General features: G+C 41.4%; 1 protein-coding gene across 7 annotated transcripts in view; it reads left to right on the forward strand.

Moving 5' to 3' along the window:
• Positions 1–3,450: 3,450 nt before the first annotated feature.
• LOC106577048 (pleckstrin homology domain-containing family A member 1) overlaps positions 3,451–15,998 on the forward strand; it is a 30,585-nt gene continuing 18,037 nt past the window's right edge. For 2 of the 7 annotated variants that reach the window (XM_045700868.2, XM_045700870.2), the window contains exon 1: positions 3,489–3,623. In XM_045700868.2, coding sequence (XP_045556824.1) covers positions 3,622–3,623 — 2 coding nt within the window. In that variant the 5' untranslated portion in view covers positions 3,489–3,621. Of the gene's footprint in view, positions 3,624–15,998 lie in introns of all 7 variants that reach the window. The other 5 variants (XM_014154735.3, XM_045700873.2, XM_045700869.2 and 2 more) reach the window with 5 other exon arrangements.

The following is a 15,998-nucleotide window of genomic DNA, read 5'->3' on the forward strand; positions in this document are numbered from 1 at the left end:
TCAGCGGGTTGCCTTCAAAATAAAAGTCCCCCATTGAAACTGACGCAAACGGTGAGAAGTTGTGGAATCGTGCCACAATTGGCCTAGATAATGCTGAACAATGTTGGAATGTTGTTATATAAATTCAACACAACTGTAAACAATTAAAATTCCTTCAACAAGAGCTAGCTATGACGCTAATATTTGTGTAAACTATATACACTGAAAAAAATATAAATTCAACATGTAAAGTGTTGGTCCCATGTTTCATAGGCCGTCATTGTAAATAATAATTTGTTCTTAACTGACTTGCCTAGTTAAATAAAGGTTAAATAAAAATTATAAAAAATGAGCTGAACGAAAAGATCCCAGAAATGTTCCATACGCACAAAAAGTTTATTTTTCTCAAATTTTGTGCATAAATTTGTTTATTTCCCTGCTAGTGAGCATTTCTCCTTTGACAAGATAATGCATCACCCTGACAGGTGTGGCATATCAAGAAGCTGATTAAACAGAATGATCGGTACACATGTGCACCTTGTGCTCGGGACAATAAAAGGCCACTCTAAGATGCCACAGATGCCTCAAGTTTTGAGGGAGTGTGCAATTGGCGTGCTGACTGCAGGAATGTCCACCAGAGCTGTTGCCAGAGTATTGAATGCTAATTTATCTACCATAAGCAGCCCCAAACGTCATTTTAGAGAATTTGGCAGTACGTCCAACCGGCCTCACAACTGCAGACCAACTGTATGACATTGTGTGGGCGTGCGGTTTTCTTGATTTCAACTCTGTGAACAGAATGCCCCATGGTGGCGGTGGGGTTATGGTACGGGCAGGCATAAGCTATGGACAATGAACACAATTCGATTTTATCGATGGCAATTTGATTGTGCAATCCATAGGTGGGTGCACAATCCATATGTTGGGCTGTACATTGCAATATGAATGTTCAAAACACAGATTGAATGGTGAGCTTAATGTTGCTAATTTCAGTGGTTTTAGAGTTCCACAATAAGAGCTAAGGCACTAATATTTGTGTAAACTCTACACAGTTGTGTTCTGTGAGTGTCACTGAGTAGGCTGATACCCCATTTCATGCACAATCCATAGGTTAGGCTGTACTGTAACCCTTCCTGGTTAAATAAAGGTTAAATAAATAAATTAAATAAATAAAGTATGCCCCCAATGCAAATCTGTGAGATTTCAACCGATTTTTACTTTTCGGGGGTTCAAATGAACTAATAATTGTCTTGTTAAATGTATATAACATCTAGTCCAAGTGTGGCATGGTTCTGCTATTTTTATCCGTTTGCATCAGTTTCAGTGGGGACTTTTATTTTGACAATGAACAATCGATTCCGCTATCGTTGCTCACGCCAATGTTGTTCACAACACACTGGTCAATTGGACGGCATTGCAGATGTTACGCCAGAGGTGGTCCAGAATTCCACAAAGAAAATAAACATTCGCATGCCACTGCCTCAAGGTTGCGGACTTGGATAGCTGTAGCAGAGATGTGGGCCGTTTACACAGCCTACTATTCGTTTGCTTTTCACATGGGGGGGGGGAGTGGACACAGCGCAGCCGACTCTTTTTTCAAGCACAAAATCATTGATTGGCGCTTTCGATTTACTGATTAAATTATTAGGCCTAGTTGTTTTCATGTGAACGATCACACTAATGAGTAAATACGGTTCACTCTACTTTGCCAATGCGCTGTTTATTGTGAGCCCCAGATAGCCGAGTAAGCATTTGTGTGTTAGTGATGATGCTGACTCGGAGGTAGAAAGAGGGCTGTGCCTGTGTTGTACATGCCATAATATACTGTGTCTGTAGTTGACGCAGTAGCGGTGCATGGGTAAAACCACTGAAAAAGCCAAGCCAGGAATAAAAGCCTTATTACAATCCGTCTTGTGATAATTGCATTGTTTGCTCTATAACCTGTTACTTCATATGCCATGACACCGTGATATATAGGCCTAAGGCCGAGACAATAAGACACAGTGGCAGAATAAATTGAACCACAGCTTTGTTTCTTCACTAAACCGGAGAGCAACATCTGTCGGTGAAGTCCACAAAACATATTTAATATAACAAACAGTTTACATGACCTACAGTATGGCCAAGCAAGTTACTGGTTCCGAGATTTTCGGCCAACTAAACAACTATTGATTTAGAACCAGGGAGAGTTACTGCAAGTTGCAAAGAACTGGCACTGCCTCCAATATTCCTGCGCCATTTCAACTGCAACATCATCTAATCACCTATGCTTAGTTTAAAACAGTGACAACTAAAAGATACCAAAAACTATTTAGTCCAAACAACAAAGCTAAATATGACGTGGCTGTCCATGGTACTGATTTCTGTATGTACAGGTAGTGTTGACTCACCCTACTTGTAGAGAAACGTCAATGCCACCCTCCTCTTTCACGTTGCGTAAAAGTCTATGACTATGTCATACAGTACACACTTTTAGTTTTTGTTGTCCTAGGCTACCTGTCTAAAATGCCAGGCCAGCTAGTTAATTTTTTTAACCTTTATTTAACTAGGCAAGTCAGTTAAGAACAAATTCTTATTTACAATGACTGCCTACCTTGGCCAAACCCTAAAGATGCTGGGTCAATTGTGCACCACCCTATGGGACTCACATCCAGTTATGATACAGCCTGGAATCGAACCAGGGTCTGTAGTGACGCATCTAGCACTGAGATGCAGTGCCTTAGACCGCTGTGCCGCTCGAGAGTTAACATTAGCCTACTACATCTAGCTACATGTTGAACTTTCAGGCCAGGGGCACAATGTATGTATTTGTGGTTGGATCCAAATTGCCATTATAATCATTGGCCAGTACAGAGAATGAAGTCCAAATATATATCTCCATCCACGGTTCATTTAGGAAAGGGACAATTTTAGCTAGCTAGCTAGCCACCAAAAGACAACAACAAAAGGAGATGCAACAATTCAATTTTTTTCTGTAAATTACTTTGGGATTTTGGTGTGGTGTGAATGGTGTGAAGCCAAATCCAAACTGTCTTCCAATGACACCTTTTTTGGTGCTCCAGGACCATTCACAGTTGAGCTCGCTCAGTTTAGCTCAACACTGATTGGTTATTTTATTATTTTTTATCAAGGGAGGTCAAACGCTCACCGGCTTCCCTTTATTCAATGCTATGGGCGCCTGCAATATCATATAATTTTTCACCAGACAGCACCCATTCAGCCTCTTGCGAATTGAAGGAAAATGATGACGCACAGAGACGAAATATACATTATTTTGTTATTTTTCTTGGTAATTTGTTGGGGCCATCCATGACTACACGTCACTTAGTTGATGTGATGGCAATTAGATCAGGCAAAGGAGCTACGAGCGTACTTTAGCAGGAAATTATGCAGAATATAAAGTTTTTCGCTTTGCAATTGTTTTTATAAAAAGCAGTTCTGATTGTGGCCGCTAGATGGGGCATAAAATCCATGTTTAACACACACACAGTAGCAGCCTAAAGTTAGTACGCTAGCTACGTTTTATACAGTGAGTGGGGGAACTCATCCAACCCAGCGTAACAAGAGGAGAGGCTGAATCAATGAGCTCCTGTGTGAAGACAACTTGAGTGAGTTGCACTGGTTGCAAGTCGCCAAATATAAATGTAAACGTTTATTCGAGACTTAAGTATTAGCTATAGTTAAAGCCTTGACGTGAAGCTGGCGAACATTTGAAGTGCGTTTTGAACGTCCCGTGCGTTGTTAGCTAACGTTAACCTTTCGAAAACCCTTCTGATCTGTAGCAGTTAGCGTCTATGAATGGGTTAGCTAAAGTTATGCAAATTAGCTAACTAGAGTTAGTTGTCAGAGCTCATTCTGTGCCAGGCCAGTAACGTTTGCTAACTACGTTAGTGAAGGAGAAAAAAGTCAGTCCGCTACATTCTGTGCTTAGTTAACTAGGTAAAGCAGAAGTTTGCAAAGTAGAACTATCACTACATGAGAAGTGTGTTGTGTTTTTAGCTGCTAAGCTAGCGCTAACTAGCCTTGTACTTCCTAAATAAAAGCCACAACAATTAGTTATAACGTTTGTTTAGCCAAACGACTACTAAGTTAATTCTTCGGTGGGGTTTATTGGTGGTTAGCATCCAACGTTGTTTAAACATTTTTTCTTTAACCTTTTATTTTACTAGGCAAGTCAGTTAATAACAAATGCTTATTCACAATGATGGCCTACACAGGCCAAACCCGGACGAAGCTGAGCCAATTGTGCGCCGCTAATGGGACTCCCAATCACGGCCGGTTGTGATACATTCTGTATTCGAACCAGGGTGTCTGTAGTGACGGCTCAAGCACTGAGATGCAGTGCCTTAGACCGCTGCGCCACTCAGGATTACCGCCACCTACTGTACAGGATTGTGGGCCAGAGACTGGGAGATACTACATCCAGCCAGCCAGACCCATTTCTTAAAAAAAATATAACAACATATTTGAAACTGTATCTAATGACATTCTACTCAGTATGCTCCTTTATACAAGGCGTGGGTCTAATCCTGAATGCTGATGGGTTAAAACCGTGTTCCAGCTGGTGTCTATTCCACAAGTTACCACCTGCTAAATCTATGACCTTAAAATGCCTATTTACTCTGTTCCATCTGACTGTGCAATCCACTGTCTCATCAGCCCCACCCAGGCACTTTATAAACTTGATCACTATAAAAAGCATCTAGACATTATCTTACATTTTTTTTATACTAACATTTAGTTTTCAACAGCGGAGATTTGTATAAACCTTACTGTCTGTCTCCCCGACATTTACAACATTGTTTCAATATTCAATTTCGATCTCCAGCTGTCCCATAGTAATGAACATGTCTGGACAAGAAAGATGGGCAGCGTTTCTTAGCTAGTCGAAATCATGAATCAGCTGGCATCATTTTTATGGATATATATATATACACAAAGAAATGTAATTTGGAAAAAGGTCAAATGAAACAGAGTGTCGCTAGTTTGCAGTCTTTCCAGCTTCAGTTTGAAGTGATTGTGTTAGCTGTGTTGTTGGCTAGCTCCTCTGACCAACAGTGTCCTGACGAGTGAGCACATTTTCTATGCCAGGCAAAATTGCACCTCATTAGCTCCACACAAATGTCACTAGAAAACAGCTTAAACAAATGCAGCTACTTTGCTGTTATTCTGGCTGCACTTTTTGACGTGACTGTAAGTTAGCTGTAGTTGCCTAGCTAGAAAGCGTGGGATAAGAACGTTGCCAGCCATTATGGGAATGGAACATTTAGAACGAACAACTGGGTCGCGTCTCTAGCCACCGAACCGATAGAGCGAACGACCAGCCGGCTTAGGTAAAAACCCTAGATTTGGGCCAGGACTATATCTTGTGGAAGGATGAAATAGTATGAATAAATTCATAAATGTTCAATCATTATTTGAATATGTTGGTAAACAGTTGTATAAAAGTGATACTGCCCTTGAAGCCGTTTGGAGGATATTTTGTCACAGTTTGCCGGCCCTACTATAATCACACTCTTCCTGTTGGATGCTTTCCTACAGTATAACATTTATACATGCTTCACTGTCTCTGTTTCCTGGCAATAATCACACTTTCCTGTTGGATGTTTTCCTATAACATTTAAAGTATTATTCAACCGGCTGTGTCCCACCCGTAGTCTTGTAAAAATAGCCTCCTCTCTTCCTGCCGTCCTCCCCTCCCTGACTTATCTCTGTATTTGGAATATATGTTTTCCCTTAGTGTCCCTATTCCACTGCTCCTGCCATCTCTGCACCATCACTGTCCATATCAAGCTTTTTGCCTTGCTCATTGAAACTACAACATCCACATCCCCACTACTAAGTGCTTGTTTAGCCAGTACACCAGCTACCTCGTTCCCCTCCACCCCCACATGGGCTGGGACCCAAGAAAACTTGTCTGCATACCTATCTGTCTAACCCTGCCATGGGTTTTTAGTACCTCATACAGCAGGTCTTGTCTGCTACGTGAGCTACAGGACTACAGACTCATCAACACTGCACATGAGTCAGAGAAAGTAACTACTCTGTATAGCTTGCCTTCTTCCACCCACTGCAAGGCCAACAGTACACCCATCAGCTCCACCATATATACAGCCAGGTGATCTGTAATAGGTTTCCTGTCCGCCACCCCAGTTTTCTGCACTACAAATGCTGGCCCAGTGCGTCCTGTCCTTGGATCTTTTGAACCATCAGTGTAAATGGCCACAAAATCCTGATATACAGTATCCAGACGTCTATTAAACAAATCAGATGGATCAAACCCCTCCTTATCTTTCCGTAGTCTCTCCAACACTTCTAGATCAACTACTGGAGGCGGGAGTAGCCATAGTGGGTTCACAGGAATAGCTACCGTGAAGCTAAACTTCCTTCCATACAGTCCCATCTCCCTTCGCCTGAGTATTACCCATCCACCCAAAGCTCGTGTTCTGTCCTTGTTCATGTTCTCAGCATGCCTGTAGAATTCCTTTTGCAGGATGAGACACCCGATGTCCCAGTAGGTTGACCCAATCATTAATGGCCAGCTGCTGTCTCCTATTCTGCAATGGCATATCCCCCATCTCCATCTATAGTCCAGACACTAGGGAGGTCTGAAACGCCCTACTACATATTCGGAGTCCTTGCCCCTGTATGATATCTAGTCTTTCCAGTGAGATCTGGGCTGCCGAATTATACACTATACTGCAGCGATCATCAACTAAATTCAGTAGCAGGACAATTCTATTACTATTTATTTTTATATTTTCTTCTTGAATGGATGGTCGGGGGTCCGGATGATGATGATGATAATAATTACAAATAATTTGTAGACAGCAAATTGACCGATAGAAGCACAAAGGATGTGTTTGACTAAAACTCCATTTCAAACCTTGCTTACATTTCTATATGATCACACGTTTCTCTTTATTATCCATGGGAATACTTGAACAGATTTCTTAAATTAAAATCACTTGGAGCTGATTTCTTGGTGTTTTTAGTCTGTTATATCCAACAACAACCACAAAAAAATACTGCTTCAATAGTCATTTACAACATTAACAATGTCTACACTGTATTTCTGATCAATTTGATGTCATTTTAATAGACTTTTTTTTGTTGCTTTTCTTTCAAAAACAAGGACATTTCTAAGTGACTCCAAACTTTTGAACGGTAGTGTGTCTGATACAGTTGAAGTCGGAAGTTTACATAGCCAAATACATTTAAACTCAGTTTTTCACAATTCCTGACATTTAATCCTAGTAAAAATTCCCTGTCTTAGGTCAGTTAGGATCACCACTTTATTTTAAGAATGTGAAATGTCAGAATAATAGTAGAGAGAATGATTTATTTCAGCTTTTATTTCTTTCATTGCATTCCCAGTGGGTCAGAAGTTTACATACACTCAATTAGTATTTGGTAGCATTGTCTTTAAATTGTTTAACTTGGGTCAAATGTTTCGGGTAGCCTTCCACAACCTTCCCGCAATAAATTGGGTGAATTTTGGCCCAGTAACTGAATCATGTTTGTAGGCCTCTTTGCTCACACATGCTTTTTCAGTTCTTCCCACAAATGTTCTACAGGATTGAGGTCAGGGCTTTGTGATGGCCACTCCAATACCTTGACTTTGTTGTCCTGAAGCCATTTTTCCACAACTTTGGAGCTTTTAACTTTCTGACTGACATCTTGAGATGTTGCTTCAATATATCCACATAATTTTCCTGCCTCATGATGCAATCTATTTTGTGAAGTGCACCAGTCCCTCCTGCAGCAAAGCACCCCCACAACATGATGCTGCCACCCCCGTGCTTCATGGTTGGGATGGTGTTCTTCGGCTTGCAAGCCTCCCCCTTTTTCCTCCAGACATTCCTTTTGGCTACATCCATCCTGGTCCCTCGGCATCATTCAGGCACACCAGGTCTTTGATTTCTATCAGATTTTCAACCACTTGGCCATTTCCATCCACCACTAGCACCCCTCTCAGCCACACCACCACCACCACTACCATATATTCCTGTTCAATACCCTTGCCCTAGCATCCTGTAATGAAGTCCTTGCTTTATGAAGGTGGCACAACCCCCTGCCCCTACGAACCACTGCACACAGTGCACTCGCAAAGTATTCAGACCCCTTGACTTTTCCCACATTTTTGAACATTACAGCCGTATTCTAAAATGGATTGAATTGTTTTTGATCCTCATCAATCTACAAACAATAACCCAAAATGACAAGGCAAAAACAGGATTTCTGAAAATACACTGCTCAAAAAAATAAAGGGAACAATTAAACAACACAATGTAACTCCAAGTCAATCACACTTCTGTGAAATCAAACTGTCCACTTAGGAAGCAACACTGATTGACAATAAATTTCACATGCTGTTGTGCAAATGGAATAGACAACAGGTGGCAATTAGCAAGACACCCCCAATAAAGGAGTGGTTCGGCAGGTGGGGACCACAGACCACTTCTCAGTTCCTATGCTTCCTGGCTGATGTTTTGGTCACTTTTGAATGCTGGCGGTGCTTTCACTCTAGTGGTAGCATGAGACGGAGTCTACAACCCACACAAGTGGCTCAAGTAGTGCAGCTCATCCAGGATAGCACATCAATGCGTGCTGTGGCAAGAAGGTTTGCTGTGTCTGTCAGCGTAGTGTCCAGAGCATGGAGGCGCTACCAGGAGACAGGCCAGTACATCAGGAGACGTGGAGGAGGCCGTAGGAGGGCAACAACCCAGCAGCAGGACCGCTACCTCCGCCTTTGTGCAAGGAGGAGCAGAAGAAGCACTGCCAGAGCCCTGCAAAATGACCTCCAGCAGGCCACAAATGTGCATGTGTCTGCTCAAACGGTCAGAAACAGACTCCATGAGGGTGGTATGAGGGCCCGACGTCCACAGGTGGGGTTGTGCTTACAGCCCAACACCGTGCAGGACGTTTGGCATTTGCCAGAGAACACCAAGATTGGCAAATTCGCCACTGGCGCCCTGTGCTCTTCACAGATGAAAGCAGGTTCACACTGAGCACATGTGACAGACGAGACAGAGTCTGGAGACGCCGTGGAGAACGTTCTGCTGCCTGCAACATCCTCCAGCATGACCGGTTTGGCGGTGGGTCAGTCATGGTGTGGGGTGGCATTTCTTTGGGGGGCCGCACAGCCCTCCATGTGCTCGCCAGAGGTAGTCTGACTGCCATTAGGTACCGAGATGAGATCCTCAGACCCCTTGTGAGACCATATGCTGGTGTGGTTGGCCCTGGGTTCCTCCTAATGCAAGACAATGCTAGACCTCATGTGGCTGGAGTGTGTCAGCAGTTCCTGCAAGAGGAAGGCATTGATGCTATGGACTGGCCCGCCCGTTCCCCAGACCTGAATCCAATTGAGCACATCTGGGACATCATGTCTCGCTCCATCCACCAACGCCACGTTGCACCACAGACTGTCCAGTAGTTGCCGGATGCTTTAGTCCGGGTCTGGGAGGAGATCCCTCAGGAGACCATCCGCCACCTCATCAGGAGCATGCCCAGGCGTTGTAGGGAGGTTATACAGGCACGTGGAGTCCACACACACTACTGAGCCGCATTTTGACTTGTTTTAAGGACGTTACATCAAAGTTGGATCAGCCTGTAGTGTGGTTTTCCACTTTAATTTTGAGTGTGACTCCAAATCCAGACCTCCATGGGTTGATAAATTGGATTTCCATTGATTATTTTTGTGTGATTTTGTTGTCAGCACATTCAACTATGTAAAGAAAAAAGTATTTAATAAGATTATTTCTTTCATTCAGATCTAGGATGTGTTGTTTAAGTGTTCCCTTTATTTTTTTGAGCTGTATATATTACAAATAAAAAAAACATACCTTATTTTGAAATATCATATTTTACATACTGTAAATAATTTTTACAGTACATTACAACCAAATTATGCTATTGCATATTGGATCACAAAATCACATAAAAAAAATTAACATTATTTTGTAGTTTTCCAATAAAATGGTCTGAAGTGTACATACTTAGTACTCATATCCCTAAATAAATGATCTCACTACAAAACAGTTTGTAATAGAAAGTTAGCAAAAATAGATAACGTCTTGCTACCATAGATATGAAAATACCTGTCCATTTGTGGAAACATCTTCACGATTTAACTCTTTTGTTTTATCCCACTATACCTGTTTGCTTATGGCCTTGCCTACACTTAACGACGTGTATTTAAATTATATGAGCAAAAAATATTTGTTACGTTAACTAGCGAGCCAGCCAGCTAACGTTAGCTAGCTAACAGTACACTTTAACTTGAAATGAAACCACTTTCTGTCAAAATTGGAAACGTGTAATTTCTGAAAATGTAGCTAGACTATCTTGGATGGACGCATCTCCTGTCAGATGCCATGGTTGCCCTTAGTTTGAAGATGTAATCCGAAGACAGGTGTTTTCTCCATCTCCGTAGCTATCATACTTGAATTCCACTGATTTCAAAACTGTCCTCCAGAAAGTGGAGAGCATAGACGTAACGTTAGCTAGCGAGCCAGCCAGCTAACGTTAGCTAGCTAACAGTACACTTTAACTTGACATTAGGCTTATGCAGTTTTACTACGCGATACATTTTTAAAGCTGCATTAGACAGGGTTACCTAGATATACTGACCAGCTCAAATAGACAGAAGGATGCTAAATGGCAGACCAATCCAAACTCATCTCTTGGCATGTCCAGCCCACTAATTATCTCAGCCAATCATGGCTAGCGGGAAGTTTTGTCTTTTTCTGTGGCTAAACCAACTAGGCTCGTAATTTAACAATTGTATTTGTATTTACAAATGGCATACACGTTTGTAATTAAGGCACATAAGTTCACATGTTCGAGAAGGCATTTCTGCCAAAAAATGTATTTTGATAAAAAATCTAGTTTACGTTCAAATGGCTTTCCTGTGAAGTAGTGACCCGCGACATATGCCTACTTTCCTGAAACGGGTCAAAGAAACATTCAATCATATACTTTGCATAAAAACCCAAATAAAAGTATGAAGATAGAAAGATGTGTGTCATGAATGCTAGAGTGGAGGTTTAAAAACTACAGCTGCATATGCATATTTGCCAAAATGGCATATCCTGCACGTATACATTACCGGTCAAAAGTTTTAGAACACCCACTAAGGGTTTTTCTTTCTTTGTACTATTTTCTACATGGTAGAATAATAGTTTTTATAGCTTCACTATGAAATAGCACACATGGAATCATGTACTAACCAAAAAACTGTTAAACATAACAAAATATATTTTATATTTGACCTACCCAGAGCCAGTTGCAAAGCATTCCAGTTGAAGCTGGTTGAGAGAATTCCAAGAGTGTGCAAAGCTGTCATCAAGGCAAAGGGTGGCTATTTGAAGAATCTCAAATATAAAATATATTTTGTTTTTACATGATTCCATATGTGTTATTTCATAGTTTTGATTTCTTCACTATTATTCTACAATATAGAAAATAGTTAAAATAAAGAAAAATCCTTGCATGAGTAGGTGTTCTAAAACGTTTGACCAGTAGTGTAGCTTGCATTACAATCTTTTCTAACAGCTTGGCAAAATGTATACAATGTGATATGCAATAAACCAGATGACTTCTCAAAAGTCAGCAGCTGCCTAACCTTCTAAAAGTTGACTGTGCCAAATTATTTCCAATCCATTATGAGTGAGTGTGATGTATGTTTTCCATAGTGTATGTTTCATACAGGGGTTGGCACCGAAATTATTTTTGATCAGTTCCACTGTTCCGACCAACAAAATAAGGTTCTAAACCAGTTCGAACTAAAAACAATACCCGTTTATATCGTTCCTTTTTAAACCGCTGCATTTTTTTATTTTTATATATTTTTTTACATTTAGATTGACGTTAAATTACTTCACCAATCAGTGTGGATAGAGCAGCTAGCTGTGGAGCGAGTAAGCGATTTTAAAGAAATATAATAATAATTTAAAATGTATAGGAAAGTCGTTAACAGCAAATTGTATTTTGCCGTAACAGCATGATTTAATCATAATAAAAGAGAAACGGGAAGTTTTTTGCCAGTCACAGTGTAGAGCGTGAGATGCACCAAATGTTGAGGGTGAAGAGAGTGATGGAAGCTTGCCTTGAAGCGCTGGGCATCTTGTTATGACATGCATTATCTGAATTAGGCCCACAGTATTATACCTACGGAGAAGAGGCTTCTATCGCGGAACTTTGAATGTCTTTGAACTGCCGAGTTGGTTTAACGTTGGACCAGAGCAAACGTTAGCTAGCTAACAAGCTTGTGTGTTCAGAGCAGGAGTAGAATTAAAAACATTTTGTAATTGTAGTAAATCAATCCAAGGCGCTGATACAGCCCGACCGGATGATGCAGTTGGTGTTACAGCCAGACAGGATGCTCTCAATGGTGCATCTGTCAAAGTTTGTGAGGGTCTTAGGGTCCAAGACTCATTTCTTCAGCCTTCTGAAGTTGGACAGATGCTGTTGGGCCTTCTTCACCGCACTCTCTGTGTGGGTGGACTATTTCACATTGTCAGTGATGTTTATGCCGAGGAACTTAAAGCTTTTCACCATCTCCACTGCGGCCCTGTCCATGTGGATGGGGGCGTGCTCCTTCTGACTGGGCTTTGCTAGGAGGGCTTTCAAACATCCTATTACACTTGTGTTGCCTAGTATTAAAACAATCCAATAGAACTTACGTTGATTTAGTGAGAATACTGCCTTTTCTGTTTCTATAGCTATTACTAACCAACCTGTTAGGCATGTGATGTAGCCTACTCTTGCATCATATGGTCTTGCATCAAGTACTGCCTAGTGTATGTGATGGACCACATCATCCAATTTACAGGGAAACTGTGTATCAAACAGTGTGCAAAGCCCAGGCCTTTTGTAAAGCGTGACAAAAAATAAAATAAAAGCTAGCCGGCAAACAGAATTGAATTGACCTGTACATTTCATTTACACAGTGGAGTGCCAAGCCACGGATATTGCAGATGCAAATTGTCAACTCGGGATGTCAATTTTCCTGCTGACTTACCAACCCTCATTAACCGGTTAACAAACAGTTGAATTTGTTCCAAATAGTAAAATTGTGACCCACAGAAAATACTATGCGTGCATACAAGAAACATACTTTTTTCATTATAGAGCTTAATTGAAACATGCAATAGCATCAAGCCAATTGTCTTACAGCTGAAAGGCTAAGTTATTGAAAATACAACTACTGTAATTAAGCAGCCAATGTAAAACATCATTTCAAACATTTGGCAAAATGGAATTCTCTGTTCTACATGGGGCACCTGATGCAAACGTTTCCATATGTGACAGAGATGAAAATCTCCTTTTAGAAACTTAGAGAGGGAATAAAGATGCAACAACTAGGATGGGTTGCTAATATGATAAGGATTGTGCCTCTGGCTTCTGGACAACCTAAAGAAAGTTGATATGAAAACCAATAGAACAGGAGAGAAATAGTGGTTTCTATGGTCCTATTTTGGCTAGGCTGGCTATTTTGATGCAATGTAAGACATGCCTCATAATATGAAGTAAAACGTTTCAGATTTCAAACAGTTAAGTATCCTGTATGTTTTCAAAATGCTTGCTGCCTCTAATTGCAAGGTGGCGGGTGACATGCCTGCCTACCGCACTGCCTATGCACTAGAATCGCTAATGGATGACGGGCTTCAGTTAGGAGTTGAGAAACAAGAATGGTAGCTATATAAAGCTGGGATCCTCTTGTTAAACGTGGCTATGTTTTTAACATGCGATTGCATTTACAATTGTTGTGCAATGACTCAACTTATCCAGCTGTTCTGTCCGACAGGTGATATTTTTCTGCTCAAAGCCTCAGGAATTCATAAGTGCATACTGACACAAACACACGCTATGCTGTTATAGTTTATTTTGAGACTGGCCGGCTATGGTTTTAATGTTTCGTGGGTGGACTGAAGCGCTTGACTTGGTTGTTGGTCGATTCCTGTTTGAAACCCCACCAAGCTGCAGATAATGGTGCATGCCAGCAGGAGCTTGAACAGGCTTGTCAGTAGCATTGTCTTAACTATCTGTTACTTAATCGGTGGACCTTTGGTCTGACTTCACCAGGCGTGCTGAGACTGAGCATATCATGAAGGAGAGGCAAATAAATATAAAAGAATATATATAGCCTAAAAGGCTAGTCTGAGCAGATGCACAGCAGACGGGCAGAGTGAGAGATTGGTTATGGGATTGTTCCATTTGATTTCAATCACTCTTTGACTGCACCCCTTTTGATTTGAACGAAACTTGCCGTACATATTTGCCCATGGTAAAAGTGGTCAGAAAATTACTTTTTGTACCTGAATGCCAAAACATTCAAGAGCATGCTGTGTCTCAACTGATGGCGGGCACAACACACAAACACCTCAGATTATGTAAATTAGGATCTAAGCTAAAATGTAGAATTTTTCAAGAAATGATCAAATAGTTTGCTAAACCTGAATGTAAGCTTTTAAACGACATCACACTCAACCGTTTATCTTTTCCAGTGATGAAGACATGGATGTCTCATTGTATGGTGGGGTAAGCAAAATGTGTGAACTTTCAGCGCCTCTATCTAATGAATGTTTTGGCATTCAGGTTCAAAATGTCACTTTCAGGCCACTTCTACCATGGGCAAATATGTATGTAAAGTTTTGTTGAAATCAAAGTGGTACAGTCAAAAAGTATTGATATCGACAGTCAAACATTAAATAAGATTACTTCCCAACAAAGTCCAATTTCTTTAACTCCTTCACTTTAGAAGGTCGTAGCTCATAGAGACAAACCAAAGATATTCCAATGTGCATCAGTTGCGTCTTCCTAGGGCATTTTATCGCTTGTTTCTAGCCTAAAGCATCATTGATTTATGCGTTGCTTTAGATCAGTATAAACATTTCTATTACATTTTTACCCCTCAAATCAAGGAAAGACCCCCCAGTTGGACAAGTCTCTTCACTGATTGCTCTGCTAGAACGCAGAGTAGGTGCCTGGGACAAGCCTAAATATTAGGCTTATCTGCCGCAATCTTAACAAACTCGAAGCAGAATCTTTTTGTGAGACTGGAATTAATTTGACCTACACGAACTAGTGAAAAATGTTTAGATGAAAGTCGCACAAAGTTAACCTTCGCCCTCCCTTACTCACGATGACACAGTAGGTAGCCATTGTTCTTCATCACAAGCCCCATCCCACTTCACTCCCTTACTGTTTGTCGTTCTCCTGTCTCACTTCCCAATGATCTCTCCTTCTTTTCTGTCACTTTCTTTCTCCCTCCCTCTCTACACCTCTCATTTTGTTCAGTTTTATTGCCCGGCCGTTGGTTGCCAGTGGTGGACAAAGCCGTTCTCTTGCATTTATACGAGGAATGAATGTGGACACTGATGTTTGAGTTGGGACCAAGCCCATAGTCCATGATTTGATTCACCCCCCCCCCCCCCCAACCTTCTCTTATTTGACCTTTCTAACATGGTGGTTCTGTAGTCTGTCGCTTGCCCCCCTCTTCTGTCTGTTTTTGAGCTCTTTCTCTCCCTCTCCTCACACATGGAAAGCCTACTTTCTATGTTGCCTGACAGTCGAAGTGTCAGTTGGATTTAGAGGCCTCGCATGTTGCAATACTATATAAATCTCCCCCTGAAAATCTTATGGCACTCTTGTGTAAGTGTGTACGTACACATGCTCCAGTCACTGTTGACCAAGAAGCATCTCCAGCTAGTCTGAACCTCCCCTTCATATACTCTTTAAAATCAATGTTCAGGATCAGCCCTGACAGTGTTTCGTCAAGCGTCTGTGCGTGTGTCTACTGAATGACTCCAGGGGCTGCGGGGGCTAGCCCTGATGTCGTCACCCCTTTACACAATGCCCAACAAGCAGGTCTTTTGTCCCAGCTTTGCTTTACCCCTATCCTCCCACACAATGCTCATAATGTCCCAGCCTCTTTATCTGAGGCAGAGGTAGGGAGAGAAAGAGGGTCCTTTATCATGGACTCAAAGGTCTGTTATTAACTCCAATTCCTTCAA

The sequence above is a fragment of the Salmo salar genome, chromosome 18, assembly GCF_965601325.2.
Source record: "Salmo salar chromosome 18, fSalSal1, whole genome shotgun sequence".
NCBI lineage: Eukaryota > Metazoa > Chordata > Actinopteri > Salmoniformes > Salmonidae > Salmo > Salmo salar.